At 51.1% G+C, this 15,707-nt stretch overlaps 1 protein-coding gene across 1 annotated transcript in view; it reads right to left on the reverse strand.

The window, feature by feature from the left end:
* Nucleotides 1-12,240: 12,240 nt before the first annotated feature.
* Nucleotides 12,241-15,707, reverse strand: part of ISM2 (isthmin 2) — a 44,722-nt gene continuing 41,255 nt past the window's right edge. Inside the window, exon 6 of the mRNA XM_054026867.1 lies at nucleotides 12,241-15,281. Coding sequence (XP_053882842.1) covers nucleotides 14,764-15,281 — 518 coding nt within the window. The 3' untranslated portion in view covers nucleotides 12,241-14,763. The remainder of the gene's footprint in view (nucleotides 15,282-15,707) is intronic.

Consider the following 15,707-nt stretch of genomic DNA (forward strand, 5'->3'; position numbering starts at 1 on the left):
GGGAGATTCTTTCAATTGAGTGTGAGACTAGAGAGTTTGGGGCCAGACTGGCAGGGATGTATCTGGAAAGGTGCTGCTCATGGAGATGAGCACCAACCTCAGCAGGAGTTACTTGTTCATGCTTTAGGAATGGGGACCAACCCCACAGCAAGTGTACAGTATTAGCTCAAGGCAGCAAACTTCAGCGAGTACAGTGATCCTCTAGGCCTGCTACTGGTAAACAGCAATGGACCAAATGCCAGGGAGGGAGTGTTTAAAACCCCCTCCTGTTTCCTCTTCAGGAAGCCCCTCCCTGCACACAGTCCCAGGCTAGTCTCACCTACTCACTAGTCTGGCCTGATTCATGAGAATGGACATCACTTAGTGTCCAAGAAAATCAGTAACTCTCCAGCTCTTCCAAACTACAGCTAGGAAAACTCCCCCCTCAAAGAGGGCGGGGAATGGGTGTGGAGCTTGGGCCAAAGCAAACTGCTGGCTCTAGCACTGGTGCTTGGGGAGCAGTGGAGGAACAGCAGTGGGGTAGGGCCTGTTCCCAAGAGGATACCACAACGGGGCAATGCCCCAGGCTTGAACTGCACTAGCTCTGCTAATTCTAGGGGTGGGGAAGAGAGAACTACCTGGGGGTTTTAACTCTGGCATCAGTCAGGAAACTGAAGGTCTCTTTTTGCCTCAGAACAGGGTGAGCTTCTCCCATATATCTCTCTACTGCCAACGCTACTCCCCCCAGTGTCCTGGAAGGAAGAGAGCCCTACTACATCCCCCCTGAGCTCTGGCAGAGATGTAACCAATGGCCCCATGCAGAGAGTCATGCAATATTAGAAGGGGGTAGGAGGGGACTTTTTATTCTGCTGGAGGCTGTTTGTACTTCTGTGGTAGTCGGTACTGAGACTGCCCCCTCTAGATATTATTCCTACAATAATTAGTGTCTTCCTCTGATCATTTCTGCTACTCCCTTTGTCCTGGACATGCAAGCACAAAATTCAAGGGGAGGTTGTGCCACTGATCTGTATCATGCACTGATCCCTTTGTGCAGCCTTGTCTGTCTTGTTCAAAAACAACATATGTAAATGGGTGACTTTTGTTTTCCAAGACAGCACTGCTGATAATAGACTGCAATAGGCTAACATTAGCAGATCCCTCCAACAGCAATGGGAAAACTCACAGGCAGAACCTGTGATGGGAGGAAAGTGATGCTGATTGTTGTAGCATCAAGTTGACTCAGTCTGAACATATCCTCACTAGGGGTGTGGTAGCTATACACCCAGCTGACCACGGGGTGGCAGCACTGCCCCCCAATAAAGTAGGATTTGATCATAACAGCTGGATATGGAGCACCACAAGGCCGGCTGCTCTAATCACCTGCCACTGCAGGGTTAGGAAGTGGGGGAGAAGAGGGCAGCAGCTGGAGTGGAATTTTAATTGCTCTCGTCTTCACAAACCCCAGTTTGCTTTGGGAATCCTGCTACTGCCATAACAGAATGGCCTATAGACAACTCCTGTGGGACAGGCAGCCCACAAGCACAAAGACCGTGGAAGCAGCGTGTCTTGCTCAGAGGCTGCTAAGAAAGACTAAGTTAGTGCACAGCTGCAAAGTTTCCTGCCTGGGCACAGTCTGATTGATTGCACTCAGCAAAGCAACACAATTGTTCATTTAAAACACTGGAACATTGCCACAGCTGGAGCAGTGCAGGTGCCAGTGATGAACCCCAGGCCCTGCCAAGGGATATGAAAGGAGCCTAAGTCACTGAATGAATTATTGCTGTGAATGGCATGAGGTCAAATCTGCATCCTCCCATTTGCAGATGCTGTCATTCTCTGTGAGGCTTTTCCCCAGCATACTAGGTCATATTAAACCCTACCACAACAAAACAGTCCGTGTAACCCCAATGCTCAAAACCTGCCCATGGGGCAGACCCTCAGCCTACATACAAAAAAAAAAAAACAAGGACAATGATTTGACATAAATCAACATCAGGGATTAAAAGGTAACAGGACCCTTATTTCAGCTCAGCATAGGAGGGTTGGGATATTTCAGAGATGGCTTGCCATTAATTATGGAAAAGCCCAGTGGCCTGGCTGGTCCAGGGCCAAGTCTTACATCTTATCTTTCTATGTGGATGTTTGTTATTGCCATCCTCTGTGATGCCTCCTGGGATGCAGTCCACACTCCTTAGGGGCACAATGAAGGCTGATTGCTCTGCCTGAGGCTTGCATAGCCCTCAAGTTTATTTCCTTTCAGTGATTAAAGCTCCTCTTGGGAAGTCACCATTCCACAAAGGCCAGGGGCCTTCCCACAAGTACCCTTGAAGAATTGTAAGCTCAGTGCCCCAGCCCTGGAGTGCTGTTTAGGTGGAGGTGAATGCTGCCACAGTTGCTTTAAGCAATTCAGAGATGGCATATTGGAGATTAGCCTAAAGGAAAATTAAGGGAGTTTCTCCACCCTCTCAGCCTGAATTTTTTACCCTGCCAGGCTTACACACTCAGACTCAAGTCTAGCTAGCAGGGTTTAGGTACAGCCCCAAGCATGCTCATTTAACTCCATTCAGTGCTGTACTAACCACCCTTTCAGAGCGATGGAGGGCATGGTTGTGCTGCAGAGGATTGGGACTCTCACCTCCCCGGGGCTCTCAGTTCTGGCTCCATGGATGTAGGCTCAGGCATTTCACTCCTAGGGAGGAGAGCCTGGAGAGGCTCTAGCCATACATTCTCCACCTTGGTAGGCAACAGCGATGCTCTTTCCTGAGGAAAACACTCCCCACCTCCAGCCCGCCACACTCACCCCTGCCAGCAGCTGTGCCTCATAGCAATAGTAGTAGGGGTAGGTGAGTGCCTAGAGTCAGACTGCAGCCTCTGCCTGTGGGGAGTGAGAGCATGCAGCTCCCCCTGGGGCAGGTGAGTGCTGGGCTGAGGCCTGGGTTTCCGGGTGGGTGGGGAGAGGCAGGATCTTGGCTCCCTTCCAGACCAGTACTAACTCTTCAAACCCAGGCTGGATGCCTGTGGGGAGCACCAGAAATCCACTCAGCGCAGCAGCAACTCAGCGCCCCCTCCTGGTGTGCTGCAGGAGCAGCAGGCAGGGGTGTGTCCCCTCCTCTCGCCTAGCAGCACAGGGGGCACAGAAAGCCAGTTCAGCGGCTGCTGCAATGCTGAGATGCACACGGCAGGGGCAGGGCACCTGCCCAAGTGAACAGCACCCGGCTCAGTGAGGCTGGAGCAAGCTGTGCCAGCATTAACACTTTGGGGTAGGCTTGAGCAGCTCCCCCCCACCCTATTCCCCCCATGTAACCAATTCCTCGCAAGAGAGCCTTGGTTCCGGGATGCCTGGGCTGGGCTGAGGCTAGAGGGGAGGGCTTGAACCTCTGCGCCGCACTCCAAAAGCTCCACTCATTCACTATGGGCCAGACCCAGGGATCGGAAGCACTCTCCCGCTACTGGTTCCTTTCACCTGGCTCAGTTACATCTTCAAGGCTCCTGGCAAGGAAAAGGGCTTGAGCCTTGGGAGGGGGGTTCCCCCTTCCAGCTCCTCAGGGCTCTCTGCCTGCAGCGAAGTAACAGCTGAGAAGCCCCCCAGCAACCTATCGCTGCCGTCCCCAGGTGCCTTGCAGAAAGAAACCCTTCTCCCCGCGTTGCTGAAGTTTAAAGCCACGTGGCGTAGAGCAACTTGCCTGAGGCTTGGAAGCTGCAGCCCCGAGCTGCTGCCGCTCGCCCCACTGACATGCAGCCCGCGCGGCTTCCTGTCACTCCCAGCACCCGCGGGCCCTGCCTCTCTGCAGCAGAGCCTCACCCGGCCCTGCCGGGCATGCTCAGGCATGGGAACGAGGGGATGCCGTGCAGCTGCGCATGGCTCCTACACCTGGCTGCGGCAGTGCTGACACACACAGGCGGGTCTCAGAGCAACTGCACGACAGTCAGTCAAGGGCGCCGCCATGCAGTTACTGGTGTGGGGAGGAGAAGGTGCTTGTGCCGCTGGTTGGTGTTGGGAGTGGGGTTCCTCAAATGGCTGCAGGAACAAGAGAAGACACGGGGTCTAGCTAGAAGGGGCCCATTGGAGCAGAAAGCCCTTTATCCCTGAGGCTTCATTCACACAGCTGTTCATCCAGACGAGCTGTAGCTGCATTTACCACAGAGCCTGGCTACGGCTGAAGATATGAAGAAGCACCTGGCATTGGCCACTGTCAATTACAGGATAGTGGGCTAGGGAGACCATTGGTCTGACCCAGCATGACTGTTCTTATAAGGCTGACTATGAGCCAACAATGTGATGCGGCTCTGAAAAAGGCTAATGCAAGCCTAGGATGCATCAGGCGAGGTATTTCCAGTAGAGACAGGGAAGTGTTAGTACCATTGTACAGGCACTGGTGAGACCTCATCTGTAATGCTGTGTGCAGTGCTGGTCTCCCACGTTTAAGAAAGGTTAATTCAGATTCAGAGAAGGGCTACTAGCTGACCCGAGGAATGGAAAATCTACCTTATGAGAGGAGACTCAAAGAGCTTGACTTATTTAGCCTAACCTAAAGAAGGATGAGGGGAGATATAAATACATTCAGAGGGAATACCAGGGAGGGAGAGGAGTTATTTAAGTTAAGCACCGATGTGGACACAAGAACAAATGGATATAAACTGGCCATCAACAAGTTTAGGCTCGAAATCAGGAGAAGGTTTCTAACCATTAGAGGAGTGACGTTTTGGAGCAGTCCTTCAAGGGGAGCAATGGGGGCAAAAAACCTAACTGGCTTCAAGACTGAGCTTGATAAGTTTATGGGGGGGATGGTATGACAGGACTGCCTATGATGGCATGTGGCCCATAGGCAACTGCCAGTAGCAAAAATCCCCAATGTCTGGAGATGGGACACTAGATGGGGAAGGCTCTGAGTTTCTACAGAGAATTCTTTCCCAGGTATCTGCCTGGTGGGTCTTGCCCACACGCTCAGGGTCTGATTGCCATATTTGGGGTCAGGAAGGAATTTTCCTCTGGGTCAAATTGGCAGAGACCCTGGAGGGGTTTCGCCTTCCTCTGCAGCATGGGACATGTGTCAGTTGCAGGTTTAAACTAATGTAAATGGTGGATTCTCTGTAACTTGAAGTCTTTAAACCATGATTAGAGGACTTCAGTAACTCAGTCAGAGATTGTGGGTCTATTACAGGAGTGGGAGGGTAAGGTTCTGTGGCCTGCAATGTGCAGGAGGTCAGAATAGATTATCACGATGGTCTCTTCTGACAAAGTCTATGAGGCTATAGTTAGCTGCCATGAGATCCTGCAAATACATTTATGTGAGGGGAAATGGAGCGTTTCTGCTCAAGGTCACTGGTTTGAACCCAGCCCGGGGCACCCATGTCTGCCGGCCCCTATGGAAAACAATTTGGGAGGGTTCTCACACAATCCCACCCCCATCAAAACTGCTACTCCCTGCAGCAAGGCCACGGGCTGTATGCACCCTAGAGCCCGGGGGGGTCCCTTCAGGGCGAGGCTGGGCCACACTGACAGGGCTGGGAGTGCGGCCCTCACTGTACCTGTTCCTGTAGCCACTGGCTAATTTAAAACAAACATGGATTATTGCTTCTGGCCTTGCAAGCCTGAGGTGAGGCCCTGCAGCAGGAGAGGGGCAGCTGCCAGAGCTGTACCTGCTCTGGGGAGGAGGTTCGGGCTGCTCAGCCTGTCATCAGCTGCTTCACCAGCAGTCTATTACTTAAAAAAAAACATTCCCAGCAGCTGTATCTTGCTTTGTAGCTTCACTCAGAGCCTTGAAATCTGATGCTGGTTCCTGGCCCCTGGCTGGCGTCCCTGGGCTGCTCCCGCTGGCGAGGGCTGCGCATTTTTACCTGAAGGGGAACCGCGTGGCTGAGTGCCTCTTGCTGACAGATTTGCTTTGGACGTGCCTCCAGCCCACGGCTGTCCTGGCTCTGCCACTGAGCTGTGCGGGGGCTGTTGTGAGGCCGGGATTCCCGCTGCTGTGTTACAGCGTGGCGAGAAAAGAATAGCTGAGATGCTTTCAGGGGTCTGGAATGGAGCAGGGCATGGGGCCCAACCAGCCGGGCTCTCTGCACACAGTTCCAAGGGGCAGCTGTCTGCTGCTCTGTGGGGGTGGGAGGGGGAGAAAGATTCCACTTCCCGCTGCAGCCGTGGAGCTGGCAGGCTGGTGCACGTTTCCCTCTAGGCACTGGGCCCAAAGCATGGCCTGCAGGCCTGTTGGGCAGGGTTACACAGCGTGACCTCTGATGTCACTCCCCCACAGCTGCAGCTCAGCTCCCCGAGGAGCCGATGGCCATGGGGGAAGTGAGGGCTTGCTGAAAGGGGGCCAGATGGACGGCAGCCAGATGGAAAGTGGGGCTGGGCAGAAAGGAGAGAATGTGAGCAGAGGAGGGTAGTGAGGAGCTGCATGTTGCTACGGACGGGGTGGGGTTATCACTAGGCAATCAAACCAAGTCACTGGCTCCCCATACTCCAGCATCAGCAAGACTATGCCCAACAAGCCCGTTGCTAGAAAGTCATGGATGATGTAACCTTTACATGTAAAAATCGACTGCTGGATGAGAATCCCACCACTGCCAGCCCTGGGGGAGCTGCCATGACCTGCCAAGTGAAAACACGGGGTCTCTGATGGCCAAGAAGGAATTGCCCCTGAATTTGGCCTGGAACTAGCAAATTTCAGCCTAATCTTTAACCCGCCCTAGGTGCAACACTAGGCCAAGGAACCTGCTGAGCATCTCTCACCCTTTGTCCCTTCCAGGCTCGGGTGCCAGGCCTTCTGGTTCACTCAACTTTGTGCACTTTGGCCACACTTTTCTGGCCTATTGTCCTTTCCCTTCTGTTGACAGAGCATCTGGGACAATGGGCCCCACTATGTTTTATTTCTTGTGTTTTCTTGTCCTTGGGGTGGGAACTGTGGGAATAATTAGCAGGGTCCTGCTGCTGTAAATACAGTCTAATAAAAACACACATTCCTTCACCGGCCTCTTTGTTGCACTAGCCCTCTTTGGCCCCACAGCAGATGCCCACACAAGGCTTTCCTCTGAAAACTTCACTAGCAGACCCAGACCTATAGCATTGCCCCCTGCCCACTCCCCACCCATTTTGAAGGGTGAAGGAAAGTCACACATGCAAGCACATGCTGAGACCATTGTGCCCATCAAAATCTGGGCACTGCAGTCTGTGCAAGTCAAGGTCCTTACACATGTGAATTAATGGGCAAATCCAGCCCCAGGCATCAGAGATGAGGAGCCCAGAGTGAAATGATAAAGCAGAGATCTATGAACTCCTGGAAAGCAGGGTAAATCGGGATGGGACAAATCAACCAGGGACAAATCTACACCTTGAGGGAGAATGGTCTTGTGGTTAAGGCAATGGACTGGAACTCAGATCTGGATCCATTTTCTGCTCTGCCATAGCCTTGCTATGTGACTGTAGGTAAATCATTTATTTAGTCTCTCTGTGCCTCCATTCTCCAGCTGTAAAATGGGGATAAGAGTACTCCCTGCCTCCCACCCTTTGTCTATTTAAACTGTACACTTCCTGGGGCAGTGGCTCTCCTACTACATCTAGCACAAGGAGGCCACTAGACATGACCATAAATCATAAATAGTGATAACTCCTGGCTGCTACACTGCAGTGAGAGTAATTTCTCTCCAAGGCTCTTTTTCTGCACAGCTGGGATCCAGCCCCCTGCTCTGAGCTCCATGTACTTCATGTTGCAGTAAAACAGTGGGGCGCTCTGAACTACGCAACATCATGTATTGACAGAGGCCGCCTGCTCCTCCTCAGTCTGGGGTCAGCCGTGGCGCCAAGCAGATGTGGAGTGGAGCCACGTGTTGGAAAACCAGATAAACCTTGACAGATGTGCAGCCAGCAAAAAGAAAAGGGGTGGGGGGGAGAGAGAGAAAACAGCTGGAAATAGCTAGGCCTTGGAAACGGTCAGAACGGATGCTTATTAATAATAAAAAGCATTGCAATTGCTGGAAGGCTTGGCAAAGCCTCTGGCTTTGCTGGGTTTTGGCTGTGGAGCTGCATCCAGAAAACTCTTTTCAAAGGTAGTCTCCCAGTTGGGGGTGGAGCTCTCCATGTTCAACACCTGCTCCAAGCAACCCTCGGTAATGCTCTCAGACACCGCTAGGCTAGGTATGGTAAAGAAGCGTCCACAGCCAGAAACACATGACCTTGGAAGGTGGAGTTCAGAGGTCTCACTGCTACATCATTTCCAAGCCTTCTCACAAACTGACCCTGATGGTCCCCTCTTAGGGGGGGATAGTTCCTCCATAGTGGGGGGCCTGGATGGCCTCTCTTTCTGACAGCAGGCTGTGGCTTCTGATATCTCGTGTACCACTTTGTTAATGGTAATGATCCTGGGAGAGCATATTTCATCCACAGCTCTTTCCAGATGGCACACAACAGTCACGTCACCCACCTCCCACCCCAGCCCCGTGGGATGGCAGCAGCTCATGTCGTTCTTGTTGTTAGTTGTATTACAGCAGAGCCAGGAACAGAATCTAGGTCGTCTTACCCCCACAGTCTTACCCAGTCTGGTGCCCTATCTACTGGGCCATACTGACTCTGCTCAGTCCACGTTCTCCATCCAGCTCTCCTAGGGCCTTGGGAGGGATTAGAAGGGGAAATGGGGGATTTCTGAGGGACACCCTCCAAAAACCAGTTCCAAAATCCAGTTTTAAAACCAGAGTGGGTATTCCCAATTAAGCCAGGATCCAGCTCAGGACAAGTGAGACTGCAGTCCCATAGTCAGGAGCCCAAAGAAATCAAATCCCTTTGCACTCCTGGGCTCTCCACCATCAAAGACCAAGCTAACGAGCTTGCCGTGTAATAACAATACATTTTATTGGTAAGAGACGTCTGCACTATCTCTTCTCTTTCGGTAAAGCCTCTGCGCTCAGTTCAGATACACAACACAGCTCCACAGAGCAGCCCCATTCACCAGCATTACTTTCCCGTTTCTTAAGCGACTGCGACCACCACAAACAATAAATACTGTACAAGGGAGAGACCAAACATTACCATGCTAGGGATGGACGAACCGGCTCAAAGGAAAACCTGCCTTGATCCTTCCTCCCCTGCCCCACAAGCCTTTGAGTTTTGAAAATTCCAGTCGTATTTGGAAAGCAACTAAAGGCATCCTGGCTTCTATACCCCCTTCTTCTCTCCCGTTTCTGCTGGGCACAGGAGTGCCAAAAATGCCACAGGAAAGGCTGCTGTGGGCTTCCTCCAGGAGAGGGTGAGCACCTGGAATTTGCAGCCTGCAAGGTGCACAGCAGCATCTGAACCATGTGGTTGTATCTTGGCTCTGAGCTATTTGAGGTTCGCCCGTCCCTATCAAACACAAACAATAGAGAGAGAAGAAGTCAGCACATTTGTCTGGCTCCTTACGATCCAGCTACGAACAGGGACCCAAACTACGCAGCATTCAACACCATTTCTGTTTAAAATGTAACTAACCCACCCAGCAATATACAACTGAACAATAGCGGTAACGACACATACATTTTAAATAAAGTGCTTTATTGCAAGTCAGAATGCAGGAGAATCTCCCTTTATGCAATTTGGTAGGAGTAAAAGATATATATATATATATTATATATATAAACAATATAATTAGGGGAGGTGGAGACAAAGAACTCTAATAATTGTGGCTTGACAGAATCTGTTTATTGGGATATAAAAATAAACCTTTGCCCAAACATCTGCTCTTCCTAGCGCAGCTCAATAAAGCTTCCTGGGTAGGTAAGGTGCTTGTGTGAGGAGCAGCACTGCTTCTTGCCCCTCATATTTCCATTCATGTCTATGTTTCCTGAATTCCCCAACCAGGGAGGCAGAATAGCCACTCAGCATCCCAGGAGGTTTCAACAGCAATTCCTTGCTGTGAAAGTTCCCACCAGCCCCCTGATAGGAACTGAATGTGTTACAGGAATTATAGCATCATTTCTGGGATTATGCAGGTTGATAAATTCAGACTAACCATGAATAAGGATGTTATTAACATGCAACGGACCTTACTATAAGGAGGTCACTTACTCAGTGGCATCTTAGCCTAGGGAAGAAGCTGAATAACATCCTGAAGCCCTCATCTCAGAAGGGATGTATGTGAAGACCCCGCCTAGGAGGGTGTGTACCTTTTTGAAAGGTAGCAAGGTTTAAAAGGACATTTTTGAAAGAAGCATATAGACTGTGTACTGACGCTAAAGAGATTCCTCCAATTACATTAGATCAAGAGTCCTCTGAAGTGGGCCAATGGCATCTGATGTGCAAGAGGCAATAAGAGAGACTGGTAAATGACAAGGGATTACATGCTTCTCCTTCCACCAGTGATTGACAACCTCACCTGCCCATTCATCTGCTTCACATACAAATGTCTCCAAGATGCTGGCCCTTACACATAGAATGCTCTCCCAGAACTGATCCATCGACCACTGCCCTCACTTTCTTACGACCCATTTCTGTCACAAAGTTGATAATAGTCCAGCCAACAAGTGATGGTTTAAAGGACAGGGGGAATATAGCTGGCCCTTAGTTTATCTACCATTAATGTCTTTTTGTCTCTAGCTCTCGTCCCACCTTTTATGTGTCACTTGTCAGCGTAGACTGTAAGTTCTCTGGGGCAGGTCTGGATATACGTCTGCAGTGTGCTCATCACAATGGGGCTCCCGTGCTAATTGGGGTCTGTGGGTATCAAGGAACTATAATTATTAAACAATAATAATCCAATATGTGGCAGCTTGGCAAATGCACTGGTTTGTGTTTCACTAGTGACAGCGTCCCAGATGGTGACTGATGACCTGAACACAATGGTCCAGAAGTGAAAGGTTCAACAATTACAAGAAGGGTCAGAAAGAGAGAGAGAGCTGACAGACTGGGTGCTCCTTGACCCTGGAGAATGATACTGGGACACTGACAGAAACAATGCACAGTGATCAGCTACACAGACCTTCTGCCAAGGAAGGGTTTTATCCTGTCTGATCGATATTCTGCAGCAAAGTCTGATTAACCAGTTGTGCTTGTTGGAATCTTAGTGTAGCCATGATCCTATTCTTTGTCATATTCTCTTGATTTTCTCTTTATTTCCTCTGCCAGATAAATGTTGCTTTATTCAGGATGATCTGAACTGCTGCCTGTTAGGTTAAGCTGCTGGGTGCTCAGAAATAAAGACCCTGAGGAAGGCAGCAGAAGAGACATTTGAGTCTAGGCTCCTGGTCAAAACCATGGGAATGTTGGGGTCATCCCCAAAAGGTGCTGGAAGCTACCATAGGCCAACGTGGACCTGGGGAGAACTGGAAAATCAGGGCAAGGCACCACGCCACGTGAGTAGGCATTGTGGAGACACCTAAGATAACCACTAGGATGGCACCCATGCAATGGTGGTCAATGAGTAGCAGCAGACTCTATGAGCTAAAGAAACAGTTATTATTCTGTGCATTTCCTCCTACTTTGTATCCATTTTGCATTAGTTAAATCCCAGTTCTCCCTGACCTGCAGCCAGCTGAATTTAGACAAGCCAGCTCTGCCTCCTTGTACTTCCATCTTGCTGTCTGATTGCCACCACTGGAAATGACACCGCTCTGGATGTAGGACAAGTAATTACCCTGCACTCCAACAGGATAGACTCTCTGTGACAGCTTTAGGGTCAGGAAAACAGAGTTGCTTCAATTCTCGGCAGTGGGGGTATGATGGATGGAGAAAACAAGGTACTGAGCATTTGGAAGTCATTCCTCCTGAACTACTTGGGTCTGATTTGGGGATTAAATCACTTGACACTGTTCCTTTGTCATAGGAGATGAACATCTCACTTTGTCCCTGATAGATTCCAGAGTGGTAGCCGTGTTAGTCTGTATCAGCAAAAAGAACGAGGAGTCCTTGTGGCACCTTAGAGACTAACAAATTCATTTGAGCATAAGCTTTCGTGGGCTAAAACCCACTTCATCGGATGCATGCAGTGGAAAATACAGTAGGAAGATATATATACACAGAGAACATGAAAAAAATGGGTGTCGCTATACCAATTGTAACGAGAGTATTCAATTAAGCAGGAGAAAAAAAAAACGTTTGTAGTGATAATCAGGATGATCTTGCAATAATTTTTCTCCTGCTGATAATAGCCCATCTTAATTGATTACTCTCGTTATAGTTAGTATGGCAACACCCATTTTTTCATGTTCTGTGTATATATATCTTCCTACTGTATTTTCCACTGCATGCATCTGATGAAGTGGGCTGTAGCCCACAAAAGCTTATGCTCAAATAAATTTGTTAGTCTCTAAGGTGCCACAAGTACTCCTGTTTTTTTTGTCCCTGATGTTACTTTGTACAATTTGTGTCAGTGTATTTTTTATATAGTTTTAAGGAGGTGGGTGGCACAGTTCTTGGGACCTACCAGCATGTGGTTCACCCCACTAGACTCACTCCTACAGTAGATCCTGGGCAGGAATGGATTGAAACAGGACTCACAAGCCCCAGGGCTCATGGACAGAGCAGTGAGCCTGAAGCAGAGGGACAGACCTGCTGGTTCCCTAATGAGGTGGGGCTGGGCTGCCTCATTTCAGGGGGTTGGGCAGAAGATACCGTTTGGGAAGGAAGTGACATTTCTGCCCCACAGTGGTGAGTGGTTTATTCCCATCACCTATTTGGACCCTACACCCGTCGTAAGATGCTGGGTCTGGGGCCCTCCCTAGGAATGACATTTGCCATTTCCCTAGGTGGCCATTAGATGTCGCTATTGCCACACTGTGATCCAGCACACCATGCACTTGTCAGTCAGAAGCGGACAAAGCACAAGAACCTTAAGGGGATGAGTCATACCTCAGCTCCCTCAAATAATCCACAGGAACTGGCCCCAGGATGGGCTTCAGCCACAAGAGAACATCCCCAGCAGCAGACAGGTCCATGAGAGACTTGTGGGCCCTGGTCGGGGAGTTCTTAATCGAGGTGACAGGAGGATGAAGCATGCACCTTTGGCTAGGTCCTGTGTTGCTTCTCACCCCAGTAGGATGGGAGCCTTGGATTGGAGTCAATGACCATACCCCAAGAGCCTGGAAATGAAGACATGCTGAGGGCAAGGGAGGGGAGTGACTATTCAGGACACCAGCGCCTCCCACTCAGCAGCTGCTGCTCTTCCAGACACTCTCCACTCCCTATTGCTACTAGACAAGAGGGATAAAGCTAGGGAGATGGCTGGGCAGGCAGGAATGCAGGGGACTGGACTAGTAGAATACTGGGGACAGTGGAGAGAGAGGAAGAGGGGACCTGCCCTTGAAGGTGCCCAGAGACAAACAGAGCAGACGCCAATCTGCTCTTTCTAACCGGATGCCAAGCTGCAGGGAGTGGCCTAATCCATCACACTCGCTCTCCCCTAGTGGTGGCGGGGGGCACAATGGAGATGCATTAGCTATGGCCACAGCCTCTCAAAGGGCAAAACCCAGCAATGGTGCAAGCATCCACATGTGGGAGTCTAGCTCCCGTCCCCACGTGGTCTTACAGTGTCAAAACCACTGGCCAGTCCCAGGGGAAAAAGCCCTGGTCACAGCTGGTCACCCTGGCAGAGTCTGGGATTGCAGAGAGATTCCTCTGACTTGGGTGCTTTCTGCACATCGTTGTGAGGACACAAACAGCAGGGCTGCCTCCCTCACTCTGCAAAGCCAGGGAAAGGCTGTGGGAAGAGAGTGGGTGGGAACTGCTGATCTATCTTATGAAAGGACACTCCTCAACACTGCAACACTGGCCTGCCAGGGAGAGCCAGGTGTACATATGGGCTGCTGATGTGACTTCTACCAATCCCCCCATCCCATTCCCTTTGAAGTGAGGACAGGGTGTTAAACACAGATATTGGATCATTTCCTTTTCCTTCCCCTCTGGGTGGAGATCAGATCTTGTTTGTCCCTATTTGCCCCTGGCCCTGGCAGCAGGTGTGCCTTATTATTCTTAATAACTCTGTGAAGAGGGCATGTTTTCGCATCACTACCCCATCCCCCAGCCACAAGAGCCCAGGGAACACCATGTGGGTCTTTCCCAGTCTCTTTCTTTCCAAGTCTGAAATGTAAGATCCAGGGGAGACCCCACCCCATACTCATCACTAGGAGCACTCTCCTGGGAGGATCAATCCCCAGGTTTTAGAGGAGACCCAGTACCTGCTGAGGCAGGCGTTTATACAGTTGCCTGGTTGGATGTCTCTGACAAAGCTGCTAACTCTTTGCCTTAACAGCAAGTCTTGGTGGTGTATTAAACTCCACCAGCACAGCTGCAACATGAAGCAAATAGAAGCCAAGAACGTTTCACCATAAGCCCCTGAGCTCCTTGTGAGATTGCAATTAACACTTCATAGAAAAGTAACAGGAGCTGCACTCTTTCCCTTTATACACCCCCACCCTCAGAGGCCGTTGCCTTCCATTGCCTCTAGCTGTCACCCGCATGGATCCTGTGCTATCCACAGAGAAGTAGCTGGGGTGAGAACAGCACCCCTGGGGCCAATCATGCAGCAAGGATCACCTGGGCCCCTTGGAAACTGGAAAGGAACTGGGATGCCTCTGTGAAAAGACAGATTTAAAACCAATCCCTGTGGTTGGCACCGACAGGGAACTTGCGTGTAGGGCCAAGGGCTCCGCCTCTCCCCCGGACTGCTTGTTTCCAAGGGAGTGACAAGCAGGGGACGACTCCAGAGCCTCTGTGGCCTGCGTGCCCTCATTGCGGTGGAGAGAGAGACAGGCCCCCTGGTGCTCCTGGGGTGTTACGTGGTGGACCTGCCACATCCTGCTCCCCCATCACTCGGCCGAGCTCTGCTAGTACTCCTTGGCCTCCTGCAGCTGGGAGAGGTACTCCTCCTCAGTGGGGTTATCAGCGCACTGCTGCCCATTGTTGGGGGGCCGAACAGCATGGTACCGGCTCCAGTCCCCCTTGCACAGAATCCAAGGCAGCATGTCCACCTTGTAGTGCAGCTCCGGGGAGAACTCCGTGCTGATGAGGTTGGGGGCGCCGGCCCCCTTGCCTCGGGTGATGAGCTTTGTGTGCTCGTCGTAGCAGCAGTGCTGGGCGGCCAGCGTGGTGCTGTCCAAGGAGAGCATGGACCGCAGGCAGAAGCGGGCTGTAGGCTTGTAGATGTCCAGCCGCTCCTTGGGCCCGCTGGCATCCCGCCAGCGGAAGTTCTTGCCCTGGCGCTCGTCCCGCAGATTCACAGCACTGTAAACAGCCTCCAATGGGTAGGAGCAGGGGCAGCTGGGCAAATCCGTCAGCACCTTGCTCAGATACTTGGTGAGGAAGTCGCTCTTGCAGTTTAGCCATTTCTCACAGCTGTCCACATCTGGAGGAGAGAAACATGGGCGGGGGGGGGGGGGCATGAGCAACCTCCGGACCCCACCCAGTGGGCACCTCTCTGAGGTCCAGCCACAGTCCTGGGAATGGAGTTATACCACAACAGCTGGGCTAACAATCACCATAGCCTCCATGGAGGAGCTGGTACCAGGGGAGGAGATTGCCAGAGACAACAGCCCCTGTGGCTTGAGGGCAACAGCTGATCAAGAGATGGGGGTCAGAAAATAATCTCTCTCCATGGGATAGTGTTGCACAGCAAGGTGCTTAATGAGGGCTCTGCACAATCTCTAAGCATCCAGCACCAGCCACTGTTGGAGAGAGGCTACCAGAGCGGCTGCGCCATTGGTCTGTTTCAGGAGGGCACATGGCAGAGTGAAATCACCAACAGGAACATGATGCAGTCATGGATCGTGTC

This window comes from Malaclemys terrapin, chromosome 4, assembly GCF_027887155.1.
Source record: "Malaclemys terrapin pileata isolate rMalTer1 chromosome 4, rMalTer1.hap1, whole genome shotgun sequence".
Taxonomy (NCBI): Eukaryota; Metazoa; Chordata; order Testudines; family Emydidae; genus Malaclemys; species Malaclemys terrapin.